The following is a 25,564-nucleotide window of genomic DNA, read 5'->3' on the forward strand; positions in this document are numbered from 1 at the left end:
AAGGAGCTCAGGCAAGCCTACCAAAAAATCCAAGAGGCAAACACCCGCTCGGGGTCAGAGCCCCAGACATGCCACTTCTATGATGAGCTGCATGCAATTCTCGCGGGTGCCCCTACAACTACCCCACACCTGTACGTGGACTCCTGCAAGGGAGTCTAACACAACAGGAATGAGGATTTTGGGGATGAGGAAGATAGCGCACATCAGGCAAGCGGAGCAACCGTTCTCCCCCTGGAGAGACCCTGTTTATCACCCTGGAGACAGTACCCTCCCAACCCAGGCTCCCGGACCTTGAAAGCGGAGAAGGCACCTCTGGTGAGTGTACCTTTTGTAAATTATAATACATGGTTTAAAAGCAAGCATGTTTAATGATTAATTTTCCCTGAATACTTGGGATGCATTCACAGCCAGTACAGCTACTGGAAAAGGCTGTTAACGTGGCTGGGGATGGAGTAGAAATCCTCCAGGAACATCTCAATGAAACAGTCCTGGAGGTACTCCCAAAGCCTTTGCAAAAGATTTCTGGGGAGGACAGCCTTATTGTGTTCTCCATGGTAGGACACTTTATCCTGGCAGGCCAGTAGCACGTAGTCTGGAATCATTGCATAAGAAAGCATGTCAGTGTGTGGTCTGGTGTTTGCTGGCATTCAAGCAACATCTGTTCTTTATCTCTCTGTGTTATCCTCAGGAGCGTGATATCATTCATGGTCACCTAGTTGAAATAGGGGAATTTTATTAAGGGGACGTTCAGAGGTGGCCATTCCTGCTGGGCTGTTTGCCTGTGGCTGAAAAGAAATCATCCCCGCTGTTAGCTATGCGGTGCGGGGAGGGGTGAAGCGATCATCCTAGAGAATTGGGTGTGTGGGGGGGTTTAGTTGGGTTTGTGCTGCACGTTAACCCGAAAACATCAGCCCTTCCTTTTAACTGGCCAATGTGTCTTTTTGAATTTTAATCTCCCTTTTTTTCCCCCCTCACACAGCTGCAAATGTTTCAATGCTGTGACTAGCATCTGTCCCAGAGGCTAGCGCAGATGAGGTGAAAAAAACGCACTCGCGATGAAATGTTCTTTGAGCTCATGCAGTCCACTCAAACTGAAAGAGCCCAGCAGAATGCGTGGAAACAGAGTCCAGGGAAGCACAAAATGAACGCGAGGACAAGTGGCAGGATCAAGAGAAAAGGTGGCGGCGGCATAATGAAAGGAGGCAGGTTGCAATGCTGAGGCTACTGGAAGATCAAACTGATACGCTCCGGCCTATGAGATGCAGGAAAGGTACAGACCGTCACTGCAGCCCCTGTATAACCAACTGCCCTCCTCCCCAAGTTCCATAGCATCCTCACCCAGATGCCCAAGAACCCAGGCACCCAACCACTCCACCCGAGGACTGCCCAAGTAACAGAAGGCTGGCATTCAATAAGTTTTGAAAGCAGTGTGGCCTTGTCCTTCCCTTCTCCCCTACCTGTTGGCAGTTATTCCCCTATTTGTGTGACGAAATAATAAAGAATGGATGAATTTGAAACAATGACTTTATAGCCTCTGCAAGCAGCGATCGAAGGGGGGAGGGGAGGGCAGTTGGCTTACAGGGAAGTAGAGTGAATCAAGGGGGTGGATTTTCATCAAGGAGAAACAAACAGAACTGTCACACCATAGCCTGGTCGCCATGAAACTGGTTTTCAAAGCTTCTCTGATGCGCAGCGCACCCTGCTGTGCTCTTCTAACCACCCTGGTGTCCAGCTGCGCGTAATCAGTGGCCAGGCGATTTGCCTCAACTTCCCAACTCACCATAAATGTCTCCTCCTTACTCTCTCAGATATTGTGGAGCACACAGCAAGTAGTAATAACAATAGGAATATTGGTTTCGCTGAGGTCTGAGTCAGTAAACTGCACCAGCCCGCTTTTGAACATCCAAATGCACATTCTACCACCATTCTGCACTTGCTCAGCCTATAGTTGAACAGCCCCTGACTATGATCCAGAATGCCTGTGTATGGCTTCATGAGCCAGGGCATTAAGGGGTAGGCTGGGTCCCCAAGGATAACTATAGGCATTTCAACATCCAACAGTTATTTTCCGGTCTGGGAAGTAAATCCCTTCCTGCAGCTGTTTAAACAGACCAGAGTTCCTGAAGACGCGAGCATCATGAACCTTTCCCAGACATCCCACATTGATGAGGATTGTAAGGGAAAATAGGAATGGAAAGAACTTGCAGCCAGAGGGAACAGGGGAGAGACTGGAGAATAGCACTGTCACCAGGAAAAGGCAGGTCTATGTGACCGGGGACTCTTTATTGAGAAGAATAGACAGGCCTGTAACTAGAGCTGATCCTGAGAATAGAAGGGTGTGCTGTCTTCCAGGTGCTAAGATACGGGATGTAGACCTAAGGTTGAAAAGGATCCTAAAGGGAGCGGGAAAGAATCCCCTAATTATCCTTCATGTGGGAACAAATGATACAGCCAGATTCTCGCTGGAAAGTATCAAGGGAGACTATGCTAGGCTGGGGAAGACACTTAAGGAAATTGAGGCTCAGGTGATCTTTAACGGGATCCTTCCTGTTCCTAGAGAAGGGCAACAAAGGTCTGACAAGATTATGACTGTCAACAGATGGCTTAGGCAGTGGTGCTATAAGGAGGGCTTTGGGATGTATGGCCACTGGGAGGCATTCACGGACAGAGGTCAGTTCTCTCGGGATGGACTTCATCTGAGTAGGGAAGGAAATAGACTTCTAGGATCGAGGCTGGCACAACTGATAAAGAGAGCTTTAAACTAGGAATTGGGGGGAGATGGATGGGAGATGTCCAGAAAATCTCCACGCCAGATTTTAGCATTGAGAGGGAAGAAGATGAAGTAAGAAAGGATACAGCCATGGGTAGGAGAATGTATATAAGGAGCGAGGGCGGTGTGGATACTAGTCTAATAGGTTATACTGACTGTAGAATGACTGTGCCTAATAGGGTACAAAATGTGAGCAAGTCCAAACAGAAAAAATTAAGATGTTTGTACACCAATGCGAGGAGTCTAGGTAACAAAATGGAGGAACTAGAGCTACTGGTGCAGGAAGTGAAACCAGATATTATAGGGATAACAGAAACATGGTGGAATAGTAGTCATGACTGGACTACAGGTATTGAAGGGTATGTGCTGTTTAGGAAAGACAGAAACAAAGGTAAAGGGGGTGGAGTAGCATTGTATATCAATGATGAGTTAGAATGTAAAGAAATAAGAAGCGATGCAATGGATAAGACAGAGTCCGTCTGGGCAAAAATTACATTGGGGAAGAAAACTAGTAAAGCCTCTCCTACGATAGTGCTTGGGGTGTGCTATAGACCTCCGGGATCTAATTTGGATATGGATAGAGCCCTTTTTAATGTCTTTAATCAAGTAAATACTAATGGAAACTGCGTGATCATGGGAGACTTTAACTTCCCAGATATAGACTGGAGGACCAGTACTAGTAATAATAATAGGGCTCAGATTTTCCTAGATGCGATAGCTGATAGATTCCTTCATCAAGTAGTTGCTGAACCGACTAGAGGGGATGCCATTTTAGATTTAATTTTGGTGAGTAGCGAGGACCTCATAGAAGAAATGGTTGACACTGAGGGTGGAGTGGAGAAACAGCTTAATGGGACTAAATCGGGGGGCCCAGATAATCTTCATCCAAGAATATTAAAGGAATTGGCACCTGAAATTGCAAGCCCATTAGCAAGAATTTTTAATGAATCTGTAAACTCAGGAATAGTACCGAATGATTGGAGAATTGCTAATATAGTTCCTATTTTTAAGAAAGGAAAAAAAAGTGATCCGGGTAACTACAGGCCAGTTAGTTTGACATCTGTAGTATGCAAGGTCCTGGAAAAAATTTTGAAGGAGAAATTAGTTAAGGACATTGAAGTCAATGGTAAATGGGACAAAATACAACATGGTTTTACAAAAGGTAGATCGTGCCAAACCAATCTAATCTCCTTTTTTGAAAAAGTAACATATTTTTTCGATAAAGGAAATGCAGTGGATCTAATTTACCTAGATTTCAGTAAGGCATTTGATACCGTGCCACATCGGGAATTATTAGTTAAATTGGAGAAGATGGGGATCAATATGAACACCAGAAGGTGGATAAGGAATTGGTTAAAGGGGAGACTGCAACGGGTCCTACTGGAAGGCGAAGTGTCAGGTTGGAGGGAGGTTACCAGTGGAGTTCCTCAGGGATCGGTTTTGGGACCAATCTTATTTAATCTTTTTATTACTGACCTGGGCACAAAAAGTGGGAGTGTGCTAATAAAGTTTGCAGATGATACAAAGCTGGGAGGTACTGCCAATTCGGAGAAGGATCGGGATATTATACAGGAGGATCTGGATGACCTTGTAAACTGGAGTAATAGTAATAGGATGAAATTTAATAGTGAGAAGTGTAAGGTTATGCATTTAGGGATTAATAACAAGAATTTTAGCTATAAGTTGGGGACGCATCAATTAGAAGTAAGGGAAGAGGAGAAGGACCTTGGAGTATTGGTTGATCATAGGATGACTATGAGCTGCCAATATGATATGGCTGTGAAAAAAGCTAATGTGGTTTTGGGATGCATCAGGAGAGGCATTTCCAGTAGGGATAAGGAGGTTTTAATACCATTATACAAGGCACTGGCGAGACCTCACCTAGAATACTGTGTGCAGTTCTGGTCTCCCATGTTTAAAAAGGATGAATTCAAACTGGAGCAGGTACAGAGAAGGGCTACTAGGATGATCCGAGGAATGGAAAACTTGTCTTATGAAAGGAGACTTAAGGAGCTGGGCTTGTTTAGCCTAACTAAAAGAAGGTTGAGGGGAGATATGATTGCTCTCTATAAATATATCAGAGGAATAAATATAGGAGAGGGAGAGGAATTATTTAAGCTCAGCACCAATGTGGACACAAGAACAAATGGGTATAAACTGGCCACCAGGAAGTTTAGACTTGAAATCAGACAAAGGTTTTTAACCATCAGAGGAGTGAAGTTTTGGAATAACCTTCCAAGGGAAGCAGTGGGGGCAAAAGATCTATCTGGTTTTAAGATTCTACTCAATAAGTTTATGGAGGAGATGGTATGATGGGATAATGGGATTTTGGTAAGTAATTGATCTTTAAATATTCAGGGTAAATAGGCCAAATCCCCTGAGATGGGATATTAGATGGATGGGATCTGATTTACTATAGAAAATTCTTTCCTGGGTATCTGGCTGGTGAATCTTGCCCATGTGCTCAGGGTTTAGCTGATTGCCATATTTGGGGTCGGGAAGGAATTTTCCTCCAGGGCAGATTGGAGAGGCCCTGGAGGTTTTTTTGCCTTCCTCTGTAGCATGGGGCATGGTTGACTGGAGGGAGGCTTCTCTGCTCCTTGAAGTTTTGAACCATGATTTAAGGACTTCAATAGCTCAGACATGGGTGAGGTTTTTCATAGGAGTGGGTGGGTGACATTCTGTGGCCTGCGCTGTGCAGGAATCATAGAATCATAGAATCATAGAATATCAGGGTTGGAAGGGACCCCAGAAGGTCATCTAGTCCAACCCCCTGCTCAAAGCAGGACCAAGTCCCAGTTAAATCATCCCAGCTAGGGCTTTGTCAAGCCTGACCTTAAAAACCTCTAAGGAAGGAGATTCTACCACCTCCCTAGGTAACGCATTCCAGTGTTTCACCACCCTCTTAGTGAAAAAGTTTTTCCTAATATCCAATCTAAACCTCCCCCATTGCAACTTGAGACCATTACTCCTCGTTCTGTCATCTGCTACCATTGAGAACAGTCTAGAGCCATCCTCTTTGAAACCCCCTTTCAGGTAGTTGAAAGCAGCTATCAAATCCCCCCTCATTCTTCTCTTCTGCAGACTAAACAATCCCAGCTCCCTCAGCCTCTCCTCATAAGTCATGTGCTCTAGACCCCTAATCATTTTCGTTGCCCTTCGTTGTACTCTTTCCAATTTATCCACATCCTTCCTGTAGTGTGGGGCCCAAAACTGGACACAGTACTCCAGATGAGGCCTCACCAGTGTCGAATAGAGGGGAACGATCACGTCCCTCGATCTGCTCGCTATGCCCCTACTTATACAACCCAAAATGCCATTGGCCTTCTTGGCAACAAGGGCACACTGCTGACTCATATCCAGCTTCTCGTCCACTGTCACCCCTAGGTCCTTTTCCGCAGAACTGCTGCCGAGCCATTCGGTCCCTAGTCTGTAGGAGATCGGACTAGATGATCAGAATGGTCCCTTCTGACCTTAGTATCTATGAATCTATGTTGGTGAAACATCCCTTGTGATCCATCAGTGCTTGCAGCATTATTGAAAAGTACCCCTTTTGGTTTATGTACTGGCTGTCTTAGTGCTCCGGTCCCAAGATAGGGATATGCATTCTATCGCCCCACCACAGTTAGTGGATGGCTTTGCTGCAATGGAATTTCCTATGACCTGCACATTTCCCAGAGTCACTACCCTTGATTGCAGCAGCTCAGTGATTGTATTGGCTACTTGGATCCATGAGCCCCCAAAGTAGATTTGCCCACTCCAAATTGATTCCCGTCTGATCGGTAGCTGTCTGGTGTTGCAAGCTTTCAGAGGGCTATTGCCATTGTGAGGGCTGCTCTCATCTTGGTATTCTTGCACTTCAAGGCAGGGGAAAGCAAGTCACAAAGTTCCATGAAAGTGCCCTTACGCATGTGAAAGTTTCGCAGCCACTGGGAATCATCCCAGACCTGTAACACTATGTAGTCCCACCAGTCTGTGCTTGTTTCACGGGCCCAAAATCGGCATTCCACAGCATGATCCTGCCCCGTTGCCACCAGGATGGCCAAATTGCAGGGGTCTGTGCTTTGAGAAAAATCTGTGTCCATATCCTCCTCACTCTTGTCACTGCATTGCCATCGCCTCCTCACCTGCTTTTGTGTGTTCTGCATATACTGCATGATAATGCGCGAGGTGTTTACAATGCTTATAATTACCACGGTGATCTGAGTGGGCTCCATGCTTGCCATGGTATGGCGTTTGCAGGGGAAGCGGTGGTTGGATGACTAGTTTTGCAGACCTACTGCACTATCTGCTGCCAGGACACAACAACTGAGCAGGCTGCACGCTTGCCATGGTATGGTGAGACAAGAGCAGCTGAGCAGAGTTGCAGCAGAAACGGCCCTGCAAGACCACCAGGAGAGCAGAGTGGCAGTGGAAGCGGTGGATGATGACGGTCATATAGAGGACCTGCGACGTGGATTCATAGCATCAGGAGAGCAGAGTGGCAGCAGAAGCCACTGGTGATGGTTAGCAGTCCTACGGCACCGTCTGCTAAAGCAGTATGACGTCCACGCAGAAAAAAGGTGCAAAACAATTGTCTGCTGTTGCTTTCACAGAGGGAGGGGCAACTGACATTTATCCAAAACCACCCACAACAATATTTTTGCTCCATCAGGCATTGGGAGCTTAACCCAAAATTCCAATGGGCAGAGACTGTGGGATAGCTACCCACAGTGCAACACTCGGAAAGTCAACGCTAGCCTTGGTACTGTGGATGCATGCCGCCGATATAATGTGCTTAGTGGGGACACACACAATCGACTATAAAACTGCTTTCTAAAAAATCGACTTCTATAAATTTGACCTAATTTCATAGTGTAGATATACCTGTAGGAGTGCCTGTGTTTTAGCGACACTAGCAGTACTCTGCCAGGTTCATGTACCAGATAGTGAACTTGTAAGCATCTGCTTTAATACATGGCCCTACTGATTCCCAGCCTTTGGTTCAGGCCTCAGGTCTTGTACTATGCCACATGGTCCATGTTCTCTATTACAGTATCTTAATGGAAGTCCACCATCACAAGAAGCCTCTAGTAATGCCAAACATGTTTCCTGTCACAATAGCTATGTAGCATAAACCTCTTCTTAAACTTTCAGCGATCAGAGATTCAAATCCCAGCAGGATGAACTGAGTTCTTCATTCCTTCCGTGGTACATAAATTAAGTATCACAAAGGTCATTGTGTGTGGGCCTTTGAGGTAAGCAAGACTTTAGGGTCCATCTATCAATGTGACTATGAAAGCACCTACAGGACACCCTATAGGCATAGGGGCTTGTTCCTGTATCTCTAGTGAAACCTCCTCTCCCCCTCCAAAGCAATAGAATGCTGCATGTTAGTAGTGCTACATGCATGTAGTTATAAAGCACTATGTCAAGCAAGTTGTTTAGCACAGCCATTTTAATTTAGTATCAGCAATGGCATGTAAATTAAAAAAAAAAATCTAGATAGTTAGCATGAGTATACCTACTGGAGAAACCTCTGCATAAAGCAAATTGGAATTTAACAGTTTATTTGTTATTTTAAAAGCATAGGCTATTACATAAGTTGGGAAATTGCATGCTTGTTAGAATCAGTACTGTAATAAAGTTGACCTAATTAAGAACAAGAGTTTCATGGAGGGAAAAAGTCATGCTTAGATCTCATCACTATTTCACTTAATTGTTTATTTCCACCTTCAATTATTTAATGAGAAAGTTTCCTTAGCAACCAACTTCTTCTCCCACTATAAAAATAAGGGGAGAAAGACACGCACACACCAAGATTTTCTAAAAATGAAGTCTGCTATGAGATTATCAGAGGCTCTTTAAAGCAGAACGAGTGAAATGAAAAGAATTCATTGTACTCTAACAGAGGACAAAAGGCTTACAAGTCAGTTTTGAACTCATGATTACTACTCTGAATTAATCTTGTCTGCTGCTGTATAAGGAACATTATTGTTAACATGAGGACATTGCTTCAGGAAATACTCAATAAGTTAACATCCTATCTTGTGATATGGCTGACTTTCTTCTATACACTTTTACAACCTCTAATAGGATGTCCAAGTCCATTCCAGAACTGTCTTCCAGTTAGGATTGCAATCTACGGCTGTGTTATTGCTTAGGGAGCACATTTTCATAACTGCAAACAGAACAGCATAAACATCTTCTGTTTTGGATTGGCAGTCCATTCAGTGGAGTTAGTAAATCCAAGCTCCATCAGTAACATTCTGTAGTAATGCTGCTAGGGACAACTGATAAATACAAGTGCAAATTACACTAAACCTGCATTTTGATATTGTGTAGTCTGTAGTTAAAGCAGCATACAAGGACTAAAGCAGAACACAATTCTGAGCAAGTCAAACAACTATCCTGTATGCTTCCATTTATTTAAAAAACTCCAGAAAACAAGACCAATTGTAGAGCTATCATCTATCATACAAGATATATCCTCTTATGCAACCAAGGGTTTAAAATTTCCAAAGGTCCACATGAAGATCCTAGCATGAAGACACTTGCACATGGAACTATTTTTTATGTAACCAATAAAAGGTATGCATTACTTTCCTTTTAACAAGTTATTTATAAGGTGCATTCTCTAAGTTTTTTGTCAGCCTGCTTCAAGGAGATCCACGTATTCAACATGCTTGAGCGCAGCTTGGCCCACACCAAGTGGTTACTTAATCCAAAAATCTCAGCAGCAAACTGGGCAGCTCCTTCGGGTGAGAGTATAGTAGGACAGCCAAGACCTGTTGTAGAAGAAGAAAAAAATCGTATGTTATCAAAAACAGGATTTACAATGATCCTAAAAATTACTAACAAGTAATTTTTCAGGCCCTGATGGTTACTGCAGGATTTTTTATTTTACTTTGTCCAGTAAATTTAAAAAAGGTAAAGCATGAGCAACCTCAATAACCCTAAAGATCCTCGCCTTATTCCTTCATTCTCAAACAAGACAAGATGGCTAGTTTTCAACTGACACAGTTTCAACATGCCTCAAACCTCTCTGCATATTTGAAGAAAGTGGCATTCCCTTGCCTTTGATGATTTTCAAAAAAAAAAAAAAAAAAATCCGCCCCCTATGTATGCTTTAGCCTAGTGGTTTCTCAGACTTTTGTACTGGTAACCCCTTTCTCATAGCAAGCCTCTGAGTGCGAACTCCCCCCCCGCACCTCCCACTTATAAATGAAAAACAATTTTTCATATATTTAATGCCATTATAAATGCTGGAGGCAAAGCGGGGCTTGGGGTGGAGGCTGACGGCTCACGACCCCCCATATAAGAACCTTGCGACCCCCCAGTTTGAGAACCCCTTAGCCTCTCTCATTCAATGTTGCTATAACTACTGCCAACAATTATTAAGTCAGCATATACCTTGAAATCTGAATAGACTACTGAATGTATACAGAGGACTGTTCAGTGTCTAAGAAAACGTGGTTTTTAATTTCAAGCTACGTGCACCTCTAGAACTGATGGAGTTTCACAGCAAAGTAATTCTTTCTACATTAAAGCATCATAGCAAGGCTCTTTCAGTTTTATATGATCAATTGCTAGGTTAACAAACATACTAAAGCAGTTTCATGAAGGTAAAACGTAAAAATAATTCTCAAGCTGATTATTTTTTTAAAGATGTCATATGAATTCCAATACCTATTTTAAACTTCAGTTGTCTGAGTAAGAATATAATGAAAGTTAAGTTTACCCCCTCCTTCATTTTCTATGGCTCCACCTCCATCTGTACCAGGAAACTGAAATGTTACTGACAACAGTCAACAAGATTTACCCCTCCAAACCCTCTTCAGCACTGGCTGAACCGACAATATAAATGGGTCAAAGGCATTTTCAGCACCGCTGAATTTGGCAGATGTGTTCAGTATTTAAAAAAATGGGGGGCTAATTACTACAAGAATGTAACTACAGATAGGTCAATAGGCCATAGGTCAATGATGGTTCTTACCACTGGGCAGTCTAAGAGAAGACCAGACATCCTGAGCACCCCAATCGGCTGAAAGAGGAGGACAGCTGACAACTGGATATGATGTGTTACCAGACAGCACTGGTCCCAAGCCATTGCTTCTGCCAGCTACCGCCACAAACACAGTAGGGATTCCATCACCTAACACACACACACAAGTAAATTAACAAGTTAATATCAAAAACTGGGGGAGGGGAGGAGAGAGAGAGAGATTTATACATTTTTTCTTTCCCCCACCTGCTTTCATGGAAAAGCTCTGTGTCTAAATACCTCCCCCCACAAACACACACACCTTTTTTTGAAATTCTTTTTACAAGTCAGTTAAGTTTTACTGCTGCTCAGATTTCTCTTTTTTGGAATACAATGTTGTAATTCCCTATAGTAATATTCAGTAACTATCAGTCACTGCTCTTGTTACACCATCTACAGAAGTAGCATATGAGGGCAACTCATGCATCGAACTCCTTTCTCAAACAGGGGAAGAAAACTTTCAAGATTCATGACAATGGTGCATACTGGTAATTTCTTAATGGAAACTGTTGAATCACTGGATTCTTTATTAATTAAAAACTTTGGCCTGTTGCAACAAAATTTGTAAATATTAGTTTTGTAAAGTTCAATATAAGGTCCTCTAAATAATATCTGGAAAATCTGTGCTTGCCCACACCGTGTCTCCAACTCCCATATTTACATGCACAGAGTATACAATGGTGCATGGAAGTACCTACATGTCCATGTAAGCATAGGTCTGCAGGAGCAACAAGTGAAATTACTCCTTATGTTCAGTCAAGGCACATGGTTTTTTAATAAAATCTAAGGGTTTTTTTGGTACAGAGTACTAGTGTCCACCCCATTATTCATTGTTTTCTATTCTGTGGGCATCACAAGATATGGTTTTCCCCCCAGCTGCAGTGGTGTGGTCCAAATAAGATGACATTAGATGAAGGGGAGACTTAAGTTTTAGCAGCTGGCATTTTTTCTCCAGAATAAGGCGTGGCAATGTGTGTGTACATAGCAGGACATTGCAGTAATCCAAGATGTTGATATGATCAGGGCTTGAGAAAGCATTTTAGCTGTTGAGATAGAGAGGAAGGCCAGATTTTTGGGAAGAAAGAAGTCATTAGACTTAGACAGGTCTGGATGTGGGAGAAGGAGCAGCTGAAGATGAAACAGGTAATGATACAGAGTACCATTTATAAAGTTTGCAGACAATACCAAACTGGAAGGGGTTGCAAGTGCTTTGGAGGACAGGATTAGCATTCAAAATGACCTTGACAGATTGGAGAAATGGTCTGAAATAAACAGGATGAAGTTCAATAAGGACAAATGCAAAGTACTATACTTAGAAAGGAATAATCACAAATACAAAATGGGAAATGACTGCCTAGGAAGGAGTCCTGCAGAAAAGGATCTGAGTGTTACAGTGGATCACAAACAAAATGAGTCAAGTATGTAATTTGCTGAAAAAACCACCCCTCCCCCAATTCTTTGATGTATTGGCAGAAGGGTTTTAAGCAAGACAAAAAGTATTAATTCTTCCATTCTACTCAGCACTGACATGGCCTCAACTGTAACACTGTGTCCAGTTCTCGGTACTACGAATTGGAGAAAATCTAGGGGAGAGCAACAAAAATGATTAACGGTCTAGTAAACATGACCTGTAAGGGAAGATTGAAAAAAACACACAGGGGTTTGTTTAGTCTGGAGGAGAGAAGACTGAAGGGAGACATGATAAGTCTTCATGTACGTAGAAGGTGGTTATAAAGAAGAGGGCGACAGACTTCGTGCACAGTTTGTGGCAAAGTTCTCAGGAATCTGAAGAACTCTAGTTATTGGTTCTAAACTTAATACATGACTATTCAGGGTTTACCTTCATACTCTGCCTTGATCCTCAGAGTTTCATCTGGCCCTTTGTGAGCAGATGTCACTCGCAGCTCACAAGGAATTCCAAAGTTTGCACATGCCTTTTTAATTTTTTCGCAGTGGCCAAGATCAGAAGATGATCCCATCAACACCACAACTCTACCATGGCTCTTTGTTTTCAGCAGCAGCTGGAGTGGAAAGAAAGGAAAATGAACCAGAATACTTGAACAGAGTAAACAAGATTGTCAATTTCTATACAGACTACAGTTAATATAAACAGGGGTACCTCCACTCTTTCTGCAACCCATTCAAAGTTTCTTTTAACCATCTGAAGCGCTTCAGGAGTCACTTCTTTTAGATCACGGTAAGACTGAAATACACAGATAGCAAGTTATTCCTGATGTTCTATTTGGAAGTGTGATGGTCAATCATTTTGCTCTTAAATATTCAACCAGATGCAACCATTCTACTACCAGAAGCTAGAGAAATTTATGCCGTCTTTCAAACACCTGTTTCTTGAAATATATATATATATTCTACAATAGATTCCTCCCCATGAATTGAGGCCAACATGACATCAAGAGAATCCCGATATCTCAAATTTTGAGCCATTAGCTCCAGCAAGCACTATTGTCCACCACATTATAGTAGAGTCACAGCACCCTCTACTTCAGTCAATTCCTTTCTCAGAGAAAACTCAACTTCAGTGCTTGGTTGTCTCAGCCATGATGTGTTAGCTAGCCCTCTCACGCCCAACTGAAGTCAGTTGGAGTCTTCCTTGCAAATATACACCACGCTGCTTGGGCATGCTAATTTTAATTTGGAAGCAGAGCTTCAATCACAGGACAGCACTGCAGTAAAGTACAGCCAACATCTGACAAAAAAAAGTAAACGCCAAATTTATAGTAATGGTGGATTACCACCACACCAGCGATTTGCTCAGAAGCAAATATAGTCATATATTTGTAGTATAACAGCTGAAATGAGTGAAGAGGAAACACCATAATTTTTCATTTCATTCAGTTTTTAAAGGAAGCGGACCTAATGCTGCTTTCCAGTTTTAATTTGTTAGTAATAGCACTGGAACACTACTGTATCTTAGATTATCATAGACATAGGTTATAGCAGCTTATGCCTATTGGAGAGAGTCTACAGTATTAGTGGAAGTGACTAAAATCTCAGAAGTTCCACGAAAGCAGCATTCAATGCAGCTAAAATGGTGCCCCACAATGGACTCAGCCTAGGATAAACCACAAATGTTTGTTACAGGAAACAAACATCTGTGGACTGTCTAGACTTGTGGCTCTCGACCTTTCCAGACTACTGCACCCCTTTCAGAAGTCTGATTTGTCTTGCGTACCCCAGAGTTTCACCTCACTTAAAAACAAAATCAGACAAAAATACAAAAGTGTCGCAGCACACTATTACTGAAAAAAATGCTTACTTTCTCATTTTTTATCACATAATTATTAAATAGATCAACTGGAATATAAATATTGTACTTACATTTCAGTGTATAGTATATAGATCAGTATAAACGGTCATTGTCTATATGAAATTTTAGTTTGTACTGACTTCATTAGTGCTTTTTATGTAGTCTGTTGTAAAACTAGGCAAATATCTAGATGAGCCGATGTACCCCCAGGGTACTCCTGGCTGAGAACCACTGGTCTAGATCAGCAATTACATCAATGTTAGTTATCAGTTAAACTGAGTTAAAACAGGACAAACTTTGGCCTAGACAAATCAAGAGGCTCTCAAAGGAGAAACTTGGGACCATTGGTGAGCCAATTTTCATCTTCATGCCATGTTTCTGACTTCTAGTACTTTACAAGTGTGTGTCTGTGTTACTATATTTGAATAATTCACACTCAAGGAGTACATTTTATGCAAGAAGTTCTGGAGATCCCTGCAGACTTAACATTATACACAGGCACTATGATAACACCAGAAAATATTGCAGGAATTCCTATTAACAATACAGGCATCCTTAAGGACTTGATTCTGTTGCCATTAAAATCAATGGAAGTTTTGCTATTGACTTGAACAGGATCAGACCCTAAATGCTTTGTGGCCTACCTTGCATAAGCACAGACTGCTAAGGAAAGCAGCTCACAGCAGTTGCTTGAATGCTGTCCACACAGCACCCCTGCCCCACCAAAATGAGATACAGTTTTGTTTTTTATCTCTGATTCAGACCAAAAATGATAATAGTATTACCTGTTTGTCCTTCTGCTGGCTTCGGTCTCCTGACGGCCACAGTCTCCAAGAATCATTATCAATAACATCAGCAAGGACAATCTCTTTTGTAGTTATATTAACACCAAACTCAATCTAGCAAAATTAAACAAGAGCTGTAAAATAGCATCAAAAACTTATTCCACTACTTGCAGAACCATATCTACAAGACAGATTTTTTTCTTATACCTTCATGTCTACAAGAGTGCAGTTCTGGGGTAACCAAGATTTTTCCAATATCTCAAAAATTGCCTGTGTAGAGTGGGCCATAATATCCACCTCAGTTTGGCCAATAGTAAGTCCAGCAAAGCAGAACTTGGCTTCAATTAGTTGCTCCTCAGACCATTGTGGATCATTAGCAGCATCATCCTGAGAATTAAGTAAAATAAACTTGCATAGAATAAGATCAGTTAACAACAATTACACCAGATTAGATTAAAAGAAGCCTAAGAAACAGTGAAGAGAACAATTTGAAATCCAGTATCAGACAGGTTTTGTGGCTTTAAATTGATATTTCATAAGTCCTAGCAAGATTTTTTAATCACAACAGCACTGAGAAATCCAAGCTGCAAGACTTTTACTACCTTAAGATAACTTGAAAAAAGCATTGCTTACTTGAACATTAAGTCTGGAAGGTGCATCAGAGAAGTGAGTTCAAGACAAAGCTTTAACTATTTTTAAGTCAATAGTCCACAAAACTTCTAATTCGGTAAATGTTTCTAGAAACTCTGTTAAATCCTAAAGGATTAGCTAGTTACACCACTCATACTTTAGCAGACAGCAGTAGAGGGAGGGTGGGGTGTCTATATTTATTTTATCTCCACTGTATGTGGTATAAAAATAATAAACTGCAACACTGTACGCCTTTCAACTCTAATCACCACTTAACCTACAAATCTATTTCCACTAGACTACAGACAGTTCAGTTTCAACGAAATTCCAAGAGGAGTTTCACTGCTAGTATTTAATCAAGTAATGCAAGTTTGACTCTAAATGTTATTCTCAACCTGCTTATTTGGAGGCAGTCAGCACATTACACTAAGACTACTTGACCTGTATTTTTAAGTCACTTTTCAAGAGTTCTTTTAATCTTGAATTGGACAGAAATTGCGGTATGAAAGCAACTGTTGTAAAATCTTCAGGTATAGATTTTGCCAGAGCGTGCAGTGAATACAACCTATTTATATACAAGATGCATGGTTATCATCTGCTTTCAGAAGGGAACGGCCCTGTATATTGCTGAAACACCAGGATGGTTACTGGCCAGGTCCTTTCATGCTCTCCTCCAACTGGGGGAAAGGTGACAAGAAAAAAAAAGAGAGACTCCAGTTTCACAAGGATACCACTTCAGAGTTTTAGCCATGTTTTCCCCTCAAAGGGAAGAAGTTAGCAACCTCCTGAAGAGGCCAGCGTGCAAGGAAATAGATCACAGTCCCTTGGGGAAAGTCTTCCCTGCCCATTCACCATCCAGCCCCAAGGCAGCTACTCTGTTTGGAACCTCTCTGCTACTGAGTACCCCTGAATATCACTGAAGAGTCAGAATAGTTATTAAAGACTTGTCACTCTCCTCTCTGCTCCATTTCTCTCTCACCCTTACTCCCCAACATACCTCTACCAGCTTGCAGAACACTGTAATGCTTCCTAACCAAACTCAGCTTGCTTTTGTCCCTTTCAGCAGCATAAGAGAAGAGATCCCAATGTTTCCATGCTATTAAGATTGTTCAAAAATGCTGAATACAGAGACCGTGATTTGCTGAATGCCTGGGGTTACCAGTAAATTTACTAATATATAATATACCAAAAGGACTTTGTCAGCAAAGTACTTTTAGGACAAGGATCAAGCCAACATCGGAAAGATAAAATGTTGATGCTCTGAAATGTGTAGCACTCTTCCAATAATACTTTTTCCCACCCCTTCTGCTTACAGTCCAACCAGAAGGTTTACCCTCTCACTCCCTACCCCCAGAGTGGGACCTCCTCTCTAAACAGGCCAGTCCCTGGAGAGATACATCCTTATCTTGTCACAATGATAGTGGGGCCATGACCCCACACCCTTCTATAAGAATGCTGAGGTTTCCTTTAGTTGATGGCTCGCATGATGTGTAGTTAACTGACATGATCTTGTCACATTAAGAACTGAGGCAAAACTCCCTGTATACATAAAGTCACCATTCCCCAACAGGATTAGCATGGACTGCTGGTACAGCAGAATAAACCCTTCTGAGTTTCCTGCATCACCTCACTTCCGCTATGCTCCCAAACCCTGCCAACACAAGAATGAAAATCATGCATGAACTTCCTTTATCACGTTACATTTGTTTAGTGGCGCAGGTATGCTGTGGCAGCTTAAGTTTTCTAAGAAAGGACAAGAGAAAAAGTCCATTACATGGACCACATTTTAATAGATTATCTTGTGAATCACCTCCTCTCTCACTCACTATTATGCATGCTGTCTCCCCATTTGTGATCACAAAGGTCTCCTTCCCTCCTCATTTACCTCAGACCCATTTCAATTACAGCAATAGTTTACATCGAAGAGTAACGAACAGAGAGTGCTTAATGCATTTTTAGCTGTTTTGTAATGAGATTTAAATGCTGGAAATGAATCTGCACTATGAGACCAGCCAGCTTTCTGATCTAGTTTGAGAATCTCTGATCTAAGAGAATATTCAAGAAAGACATTTTAGAAATGTTTGCAAAATACAGTATCAATACTAGTTTTTAAAAATCCATCAATAAGTAGTTTCATTTCAGTTTAAAGGGACATTTGTCATCCTAAAAAATACACTTGTCTGAAAGTGTTATATTTATAGCTGCTATAATTATATTTCTTTTTACCCTTTGTTTGCCAGTCAGTTTCATTATTTTTTCAGTAGGATCAATTAGCCAGTTTCATATTTGTATGAATCTTGCATGCAGCAATAAGGGTAGCAAACATACAAACAGAAGTGCAAAAACCTCAAAAATTGACAGAAGTCAGTTTCAAGCACTAACCCTGCTCCTGTGTTCAGCTTATTTTGTAAAATAGGCACCAGGTTTAAAACAAATAAAAGGAACTTCTTCTTTACACAGAGCACAGTCAACCTGTGGAACTGCTTGCCTGAGGAGGTTGTGAAGATAGGACTATAACAGGGTTTAAAAGAGAACTGGATAAATTCATGGAGGTTAAGTCCATTAATGGCTATTAGCCAGGATGAGTAAGAAATGGTGTCCCTAGCTTCTGTTTGTCAGAGGGTGGAGATGGATGGCAGGAGAGAGATCACTTGATCATTACCTGTTAGGTTCACTCCCTCTGGGGCACCTGGCATTGGTCACTGTCGGAAGACAGGATAGTGGGCTGGATGGACTTTTGGTCTGACCCAGTATGGCCATTCTTATGTAAAAATGATACTATTTCAGGTGGACAGTTACCTTTAACACATTGCCTTCTTTTGTTTAATAGCTACAGTTTTACTTACCTTGTAAAACATCTCAATTTTGGGTGGGTAAAACTTATATCCTTCCTTGACACCAGGGTTTCTTTTCAGGAAAGAACCAGTAGCAATTCTTCTACACACCCATTCAATTGGAATCATTTCACATTGAGCTGCTATGAATGCTATGTCGCTATGTTTTCTGACAAAAGCAGTTCTGATTCCTAAATGTAAAAAGAAAACTCAGTTTACTGTGAGTGTACTCTGTGCATTTCTATGAGTGAAATGAGAACTGTGACCAGCTTGGTGTATAGTTGATCAAACAGAAAATTATTTCATCAGAAGATCCTTTTTCTCAAAGACCTTAATATGTTGTTCTGTAGCTACAATACACCTAAGATGATTACTTCTCAAGTGAGAGGCCTTAAATAATTAGGACAAACACAAAATGGTCTCAGTCCAGAAAGCACTCACCTCCCCAATTCCATCCGACTAAATACACAGTACATTATAAAGAGCCTTAGAAACTAGTTTGTAGTGTGTTTTCAGAACTTGTTTAAAATCACTTTGCAATAGAACACTTTTTCCTGATCATGCTATAGATCAGTGGCGTTCAATCTTTTTTCATTTGCAGATCCCTAAAAAATTTCAAATGGAGTTGTGGACCCTTTTGGAAATTTTAGATAAAGTCTGCAGACCCCCAGAGTTCCATGGACTGCAGATTCAAAACCGCTGCTATAGATAACCTAAGTCAATGCTCCTAACGGATGCCTGCCCATTTTCATCTTTCTGCTAGTTTATGTCCTTATGTTAGAGTCACAGTAGGCAGATATCATGGAGGGCAGGGCTGTCCCTACCAATTATGGTGCCCTATGCAGCCTGAGCACCTGCTCCCCCCACCACGGAGGGTCTGGGCTGCACTCAAGGCCTGCAGGGTCGGGGAGGCAGGAGCTGTGGGGGGCTGCTTTAGGGGGCCCGCTTTAGGGGGCCCCACAGCAGCCCAGGGGATTAGCGGGGGGCCTGGTGCCAGCAGCAGGAAGTGGAACGACCCAGCCCGCTCCTCCTGCCCCAGCTGAGTTGGTGGGGTGGGGGAAGGGAATGCCCCCCCCCACTCACCGATAGCAGGAAGTGGAGTGACCTGGCCCTAGCTGTGTCGCTTGGGAGGAGGGGGAAGGACCACCCCCCACACTCACTGGCAACGGGAAGCAGAGTGACATGGCTGGGAGCTGACAGAGTGGAGCAGGCTGGGGATGGTGCTTCCTGCTGCTGCCGATGAGTGTGGGGTCAGGCCTGACGCTGGTGCAGGCCCCCTGCTAATCCTCCGGGCTGCGTCCATCGCTGGGGGAAGAGATGGAATGAGGGTGAGCCAGGGGTGGAGACTAAGAGGCAGAGCAGAGGGAGTTGTTCTAGGTCCCACCCCCCCTTAGGGATGGCCCTGCCCTTTGCAGTGGGCGCAGCCCTTGGGGGGGGGGGGGAAGGGAGGGAGGATGCAGCGGCAGCTGAGTGACACGGCTGGCCGCTGGTGCTGCCACATATGCAGCACGCAAATTACTAGGGCGCCATGAAATTTGGGGCAATTTTGATTATGATGTGGCCCTCCTCTCCTACTCCAGTTCCAAAATCTCCACCCTTTTTTGCTATGCCAAGCCAACTGTAAGGTCCCTGATTTGGGATCTGCCAAAGGCAAAGTAGCCAGTATCTGGTAAATCCAGAGTAGATATGTTCCATTCCAATTCTAAACAATTTCAAACTTTTTTGTTGCTCTGAATTGTGCTGCATGTGGTGATTTTTGGTCCTATTTGACAGTAAGCCTTCACTCTGAAAGCAAAATTATAATCCAGTCAACAATTTTTTACAGTGTGTTATTGTACTTCACAAAAGGCAACCAATATATACTTTAAATGAAGCAATTTTAGGATTATAGGACTGATTTCTAGAATAGCTAGATTAATGTAACCGTGTCAATCTTTCTTGCGCTTAAAGGTGGGTGTGTTGTTTGTTTAATATTTTCAGTAGCACAGATTGACTGCCTCTGCTGACAACAAATTAAAAAACATTCAACACAGAGTTTGAAGACAGTTAATAGGTAACAAATCAAGTGTAGCTGTGTTAATTGATTTTAAGTGAGGAGATAACAAGTAGGGACAAAAGAGGATGCTCTCCTTTGTAGTGAAACAAGATGTTTAAGATTCAGTGTCTACACTGGTGTCCATTTTAGTTTAAACATATCATCTGATGCAGTGCAATCAAACTGTAAATTGAAATTAAAAGGGACTTGATGGGCAGAATGTCCATCTCAGCTGCTTCTGTTGCCCTTCTCTTTTTCCTGAATTTGTATTTTAGAGCTGCTATTCTTAGCTCACAAAAACTGCAAGTCAATTTCTTCCACTCTTCTGCTAGAAACAGAATTTAACAGACATCTCCTCTTATACACACAGCTTTTGTATCACCTGTGGACTCTGAAAGAAATTCTAGTTCAGAAGAGTTATGCAAAATAAATAAATTACCTTCCCCCCCACCCATAAAGCATTAACATGACCTGTCAATTGTGGTAGTTAGATTGGTCAACTGGTGACTGAGAAACCAAGGATACTTTTGCTTAGTCTTCTAGTGCATACCCAGGTCAGTTTAGTAAGGGGCTGTTTTCTAATTCCTAATGAATGAAGCAGTCACTGGATTTTTTTTTTTTTTTTTTTTGGTAATGATTAAAGTAGCCATCTTGCAAACACTGCCAGACATAGCGTTTTGTACCCTTTATAGCCCAGTTTACTTTGGGTAAAGGTGTCTGAAACAAGTGACCTATGACCCTAAGTCACTTAAGGCTGTCAAGCTATTTAAAAAACCAGATTGCGCGATTAAAAAAAATGGAGCATGCAATTAACTGTGCTGTTAAATAATAGAATACCATTTGGATGTTTTCTACATTTTCAAATATATTGATTTCAATTACAACACGGAATACAATGAGTACAGTTTTCACGTTATATTTTTGATTACATTTACACTGTTAGAAACAAAATAGTATTTTTCAATTCACCTACTACAAGTACTATAGTGCAATCTCTTTATCATGAAAGTTGAACTTACAAACGTAGAATTATGTACAATGAATGCATTCGAAAAACAATGTAAATCTTTAGAGCATACAAGTCCATTCAGTCCTACTTCTTGTTCAGCCAATCGCTCAAACAAGTTTATTTGCATTTGCAGGAGATAATGCTGCCAGCTTCTTGTTTACTATGTCACCTGAAAGCGACAACAGAGGTTCACATGGCAGTATTGGAGCAGGCGTTGCAAAATATTTACGTGCCAGATGCGCTAAAGATTCACATGTCCCTTCATGCTTCAACCACTATTCCAAAGGACTTGCATCCATGCTTATGATGGGTTCTGCTCGATAACCATCCAAAACAGTGCGATCATTTTTAATCATCCGAGTCAGATGCCACCAACAGAAGGCTGATTTTTTTTTTTTTTTGGTGGTGGTTCAGGTCCTGTACTTCCTATATTGGAGCGTTGCTCTTTTAAGAATTCTGAAAACATGCTCCACATGTCGTCCCTCTCAGATTTTGAAAGGCACTTCAGATTCTTAAACTTTGGGTTGAGTACTGTAGCTATCTTTAGAAATCTCACATTGGTACCTTCTTTGCATTTTGTCAAATCTGCAGTGAAAGTGTTCTTAAAAAAAGAACATGTGCTTGGTCATCATCCAAGAATGCTATAACATGAAATATATAACAGAATCCGGGTAAAACAGAGAAGCAGACATACTATTTTCCCCCAGAGTTCAGTCACAAATTATTTAATACATTATTGTTTTTAGCGAGTGTCATCACTATGGGAGCACGTCCTCTAGAACGGTGGCCGAAGCATGAAGGGGCATACCAATATTTACCCTATCTAGCATGTAAATACCTTGCAATGCTGGCCACAAAAGTCCCAGGTGACATTGTAAACAAGAAACGGGCAGTATTATTTCCTGCAAATGTAAGCAAACTTGTTTTAATGATTGGCTGAACAAGACGTAGGACTGAGTGGACTTGTAGACTCTAAAGATTTAGATGTTACATAACTGCACTCAAAAACAAAACAAACAAAAATCTACATTTGTAAGCTGCACTTTCATGATAAAGAGATTGCACTACAGTACGTGTATGAGGTGAATTGAAAAATATTTCTTTTATCATTTTTACATTGCAAATATTTATAACAAAAATACAAAGTGAGCACTATACACTTTTTGTTCTGTGTTACAACTGAAATCAATACATTTGAAAAATGTAAAAAACATTTGAGTTAATCGTCTGAGTTAACTGTGGTTAATCAACAATCCTAGCCCTTTTAAAAACATTACCCTCTATTTTTATTCAACAGGATTACTCAATGTTGCATCTGCCAGACTTTTTTTTTTTCCCCAAGTAAAAATCTTCTAGAGAAATCCCAGAACCTTTACACTTTCATTAACAGTTAAAACAGAATAAAGAGCCATGCTCTCACCCAAAGTATTTCCATACGAGAGAGATTAATGAAGGTCGATGTTTAGTTTTCTTTTTAAAAATCTGCAAACACAATTATGAAAGATCTTTTAATATTCAAACTTGAGTTAACAAGGTACTGACTATGCAGTTTTAAGTGCTGAGCAACTAAAATCAAGTTTTTGTATTACAGTAGTGCTTCAGAGCCCTAATCAAGAAAGCATTGGTTTATTTTTAATGTATGGTATATGCTTGTGAGAAAAGCACCTAAGCCCTATGAAGGAAATTATGAATTATTTTTTATAAGTCTAATACGCTAAAGTAAATTTGAAGAACTTTCTCAAAAAGATTTACTTGACAGTAATTATTTGAAAGAAAGGCAGAGCATTCAAATCATTTACCTTCTGTAAAACAAGCAAGGATTAATACCATTTTTACAGAATAGGTACCAACTCGTTAAGTGACCTAAGTTGCACAGGATGAAGTTCTGGCCCTACTCAAGTTCATGGAAGTTCTGCTGTTGATTCTGAAGGGGCCAGGATCTCATCAATAGTCTTCTACAGCATGAAAAGGTAAGCCATTTTTGAAGCCTCAAAAGTAATCTTAAGATTTTCAATTCACCATAGTATCCACCATGTGCTACATCATAAACTCTGCAAAATAAAATAGCTTCTTCACAGCTACCTGTAAAGTACTTGGCACACTTTTTATGCCACAAACAATAAAGTCTTTGAAAGTGATATGGCAGACACTGAGAAAACAAGCACATTTAATGAAGTTTATCCATCTTCATTTTTATTATGGTTTAACTCTAGTAAAAGCTAGGTAAAGTTTTGCTTTTAAATGCAATCTTTGGTACTGTCACTGACCAGCAGAAGTAATTTCCAGACAAATGTGTGGTATAAGAGCTTAATGCCAAACTCTCACTATCTGCTTCTAAACTGGGAGTTGAAAAGGAGCATGAGGTAGTTGGTGAGGAGGGAAGAGAATGGTATCCAGGAAGGCAGCAATAATACATATGGAAGCTTTTTGGGGCTGGGGGAGGACTTCAAATATGATAAATTAAATTTTAATTTAGTAACCTAAATCAGTAATCTTAGATTACTCTCTGGGACACTGATATAAGGACATTTACTGAAGTCAGTCAGTTCCAAAACCTAGGTGAATTAACATTAACATTTACACCTTCTCAGGCAGTCATATCGCTCCATAAGACTCAGCATATATAACAGAACACAAATGCATCTATTTTACCTTTGAAATACTTACCAGATTCATGTAGCAGCTGAAACACACAGCTAGTTGTTGTATTGGAAATTGCTGCCTTTCCTTCCATGTGATCCTTTCTAGCTGCATTTCCTGCTGTTATTTGGTCTTTTGATTGCATCAGCACACATCCTGCGAGATCTGGCAACTCATAGACTTCTTTTGTTTTACCTTCATTAATTTTTTTACCAAGTTTCAGTTCTAGAGAAATAAAGTTAATTTCTAAAATTAAATTTTTGGACAAATTATTATTATTTTTGGCAAATCATGCGTACAAGTACATTTTGGGAAATGGAGATAGAATACTGCTTCTGGTCTTTCACTAACTGATAATGCCCCAACATTCAAATTTTCTTCAATGAGTATAAAGGAACATTTAAAGCCCATCTAGAAAAGCGGTCGAAAAGGAAAACTTCAGTTCCAACAGCACTGTAAAGTCTGTAAAGTCTCATGACTACTGGCCAAATGGTTCCACTGATGCAAAACAATCAGGATTTGTTTCCTTAAACTATGGTAAGGACTTTACGTGTTGGATACATGTCTTTGTACGCATCCTTTTATTCTTTATGTCTATTCTAAAGCAATACAAGTTTAAACAAGCAAATGTATTGGTGAAAATTGAAAAGTTCTATTCAAGACACAGTGTGACAATAGATGGGTATGGTTGATCACTTCATCTTCAGGAAATGGGAAGAAAAGCATACCTGCTGGGCATCAGGCAGATTTGTACTTGCAAGGGCTCAGCAATGCCTCTTGCTGCTGCTACCTGTGCTACACTGCTATTTATACTTGTGCCAGCTCAAAGAGAGCTAGTCAGTGGGCAAGTATGTGCACACAAGCAGGGAAATCACACCCCTAGCTCATAGGAGTGATTTTAAGCAAGTGCCGTTTGAAGGTTATTGGGAGTTATCAGCACCTTAACTGTTCAAACTAAAAAGTTTCAAGTGGTAGGTCATTATGTTCATGCTATGTTTGCTCTTCACTCATCCTGGAGCGAAACTGGACTTATCTGGATTATAGCCAGCTTCACGTGCTACAGCTCTGAAGGTAGGTCCTTTCCAAACCTAAGGCAGGACAGCCAGAAGCCTAAAGGCCCCACTTACAGCGAAGGAGAACATGAAAACAGCTCTATTAAAGTTTTGTTTCAACCCCCATGAACTTTGGGGCCAGCCACTTGCCATGGCGGGTCTTGTCCCTCAGGTTTAATTTAATCTGTTCCCCGGTTTGGGTTTAAGCAACAAACCACCCCCCTCCCCCCCACGGAGTCTGCACCGGGGGCCTAGGCGGCATGCGCTCCTTATTACCCACCAGCCCACGCGGTGCGGCGGGGGGGAGCCCGAGCACCTCCCCCCCGCCGCCGCGTCCCCCAGCCTGGCCTGGGTGAATCGGCGCGAACCACCCGTCACTCACGCAGCCCGCTGGCTCCTCTCTGCCGGGGGAGGCGCCTCTCCGGCAGAGCCCCGGGGGCCCAGCAGCCCAGGGCCCGGCCCTACGCAGGAGCTCCTCTCTGCAGAGGCGGCGGCGGCGCAGCGGCAGCGCTAGCCGC

The 25,564-nt window shown here is 41.7% G+C and overlaps 1 protein-coding gene and 1 long non-coding RNA gene across 4 annotated transcripts in view; one reads left to right on the top strand and one right to left on the bottom strand.

Annotated features, from left to right (window-relative positions):
- The first annotated feature begins 1,043 nt into the window (after positions 1 to 1,043).
- On the top strand, positions 1,044 to 24,022 carry LOC122460025. Its single transcript, XR_006281066.1, has 3 exons — positions 1,044 to 1,270; positions 20,291 to 20,363; positions 23,193 to 24,022. It is a non-coding gene; the product is annotated as an uncharacterized LOC122460025 (long non-coding RNA).
- The window catches only part of PAICS (phosphoribosylaminoimidazole carboxylase and phosphoribosylaminoimidazolesuccinocarboxamide synthase), a 62,928-nt gene continuing 45,822 nt past the window's right edge, over positions 8,459 to 25,564 (bottom strand). For all 3 annotated transcript variants that reach the window (XM_038399141.2, XM_038399139.2, XM_043513774.1), the window contains 8 exons: positions 24,022 to 24,219; positions 18,323 to 18,501; positions 15,054 to 15,233; positions 14,847 to 14,960; positions 12,913 to 12,996; positions 12,634 to 12,814; positions 10,746 to 10,904; positions 8,459 to 9,537 (listed from right to left, as the gene is read on the bottom strand). In XM_038399141.2, coding sequence (XP_038255069.2) covers positions 9,371 to 9,537; positions 10,746 to 10,904; positions 12,634 to 12,814; positions 12,913 to 12,996; positions 14,847 to 14,960; positions 15,054 to 15,233; positions 18,323 to 18,501; positions 24,022 to 24,219 — 1,262 coding nt within the window. In that variant the 3' untranslated portion in view covers positions 8,459 to 9,370. The remainder of the gene's footprint in view (positions 9,538 to 10,745; positions 10,905 to 12,633; positions 12,815 to 12,912; positions 12,997 to 14,846; positions 14,961 to 15,053; positions 15,234 to 18,322; positions 18,502 to 24,021; positions 24,220 to 25,564) is intronic.

The sequence above is a fragment of the Dermochelys coriacea genome, chromosome 4 (assembly GCF_009764565.3).
Source record: "Dermochelys coriacea isolate rDerCor1 chromosome 4, rDerCor1.pri.v4, whole genome shotgun sequence".
NCBI lineage: Eukaryota > Metazoa > Chordata > Testudines > Dermochelyidae > Dermochelys > Dermochelys coriacea.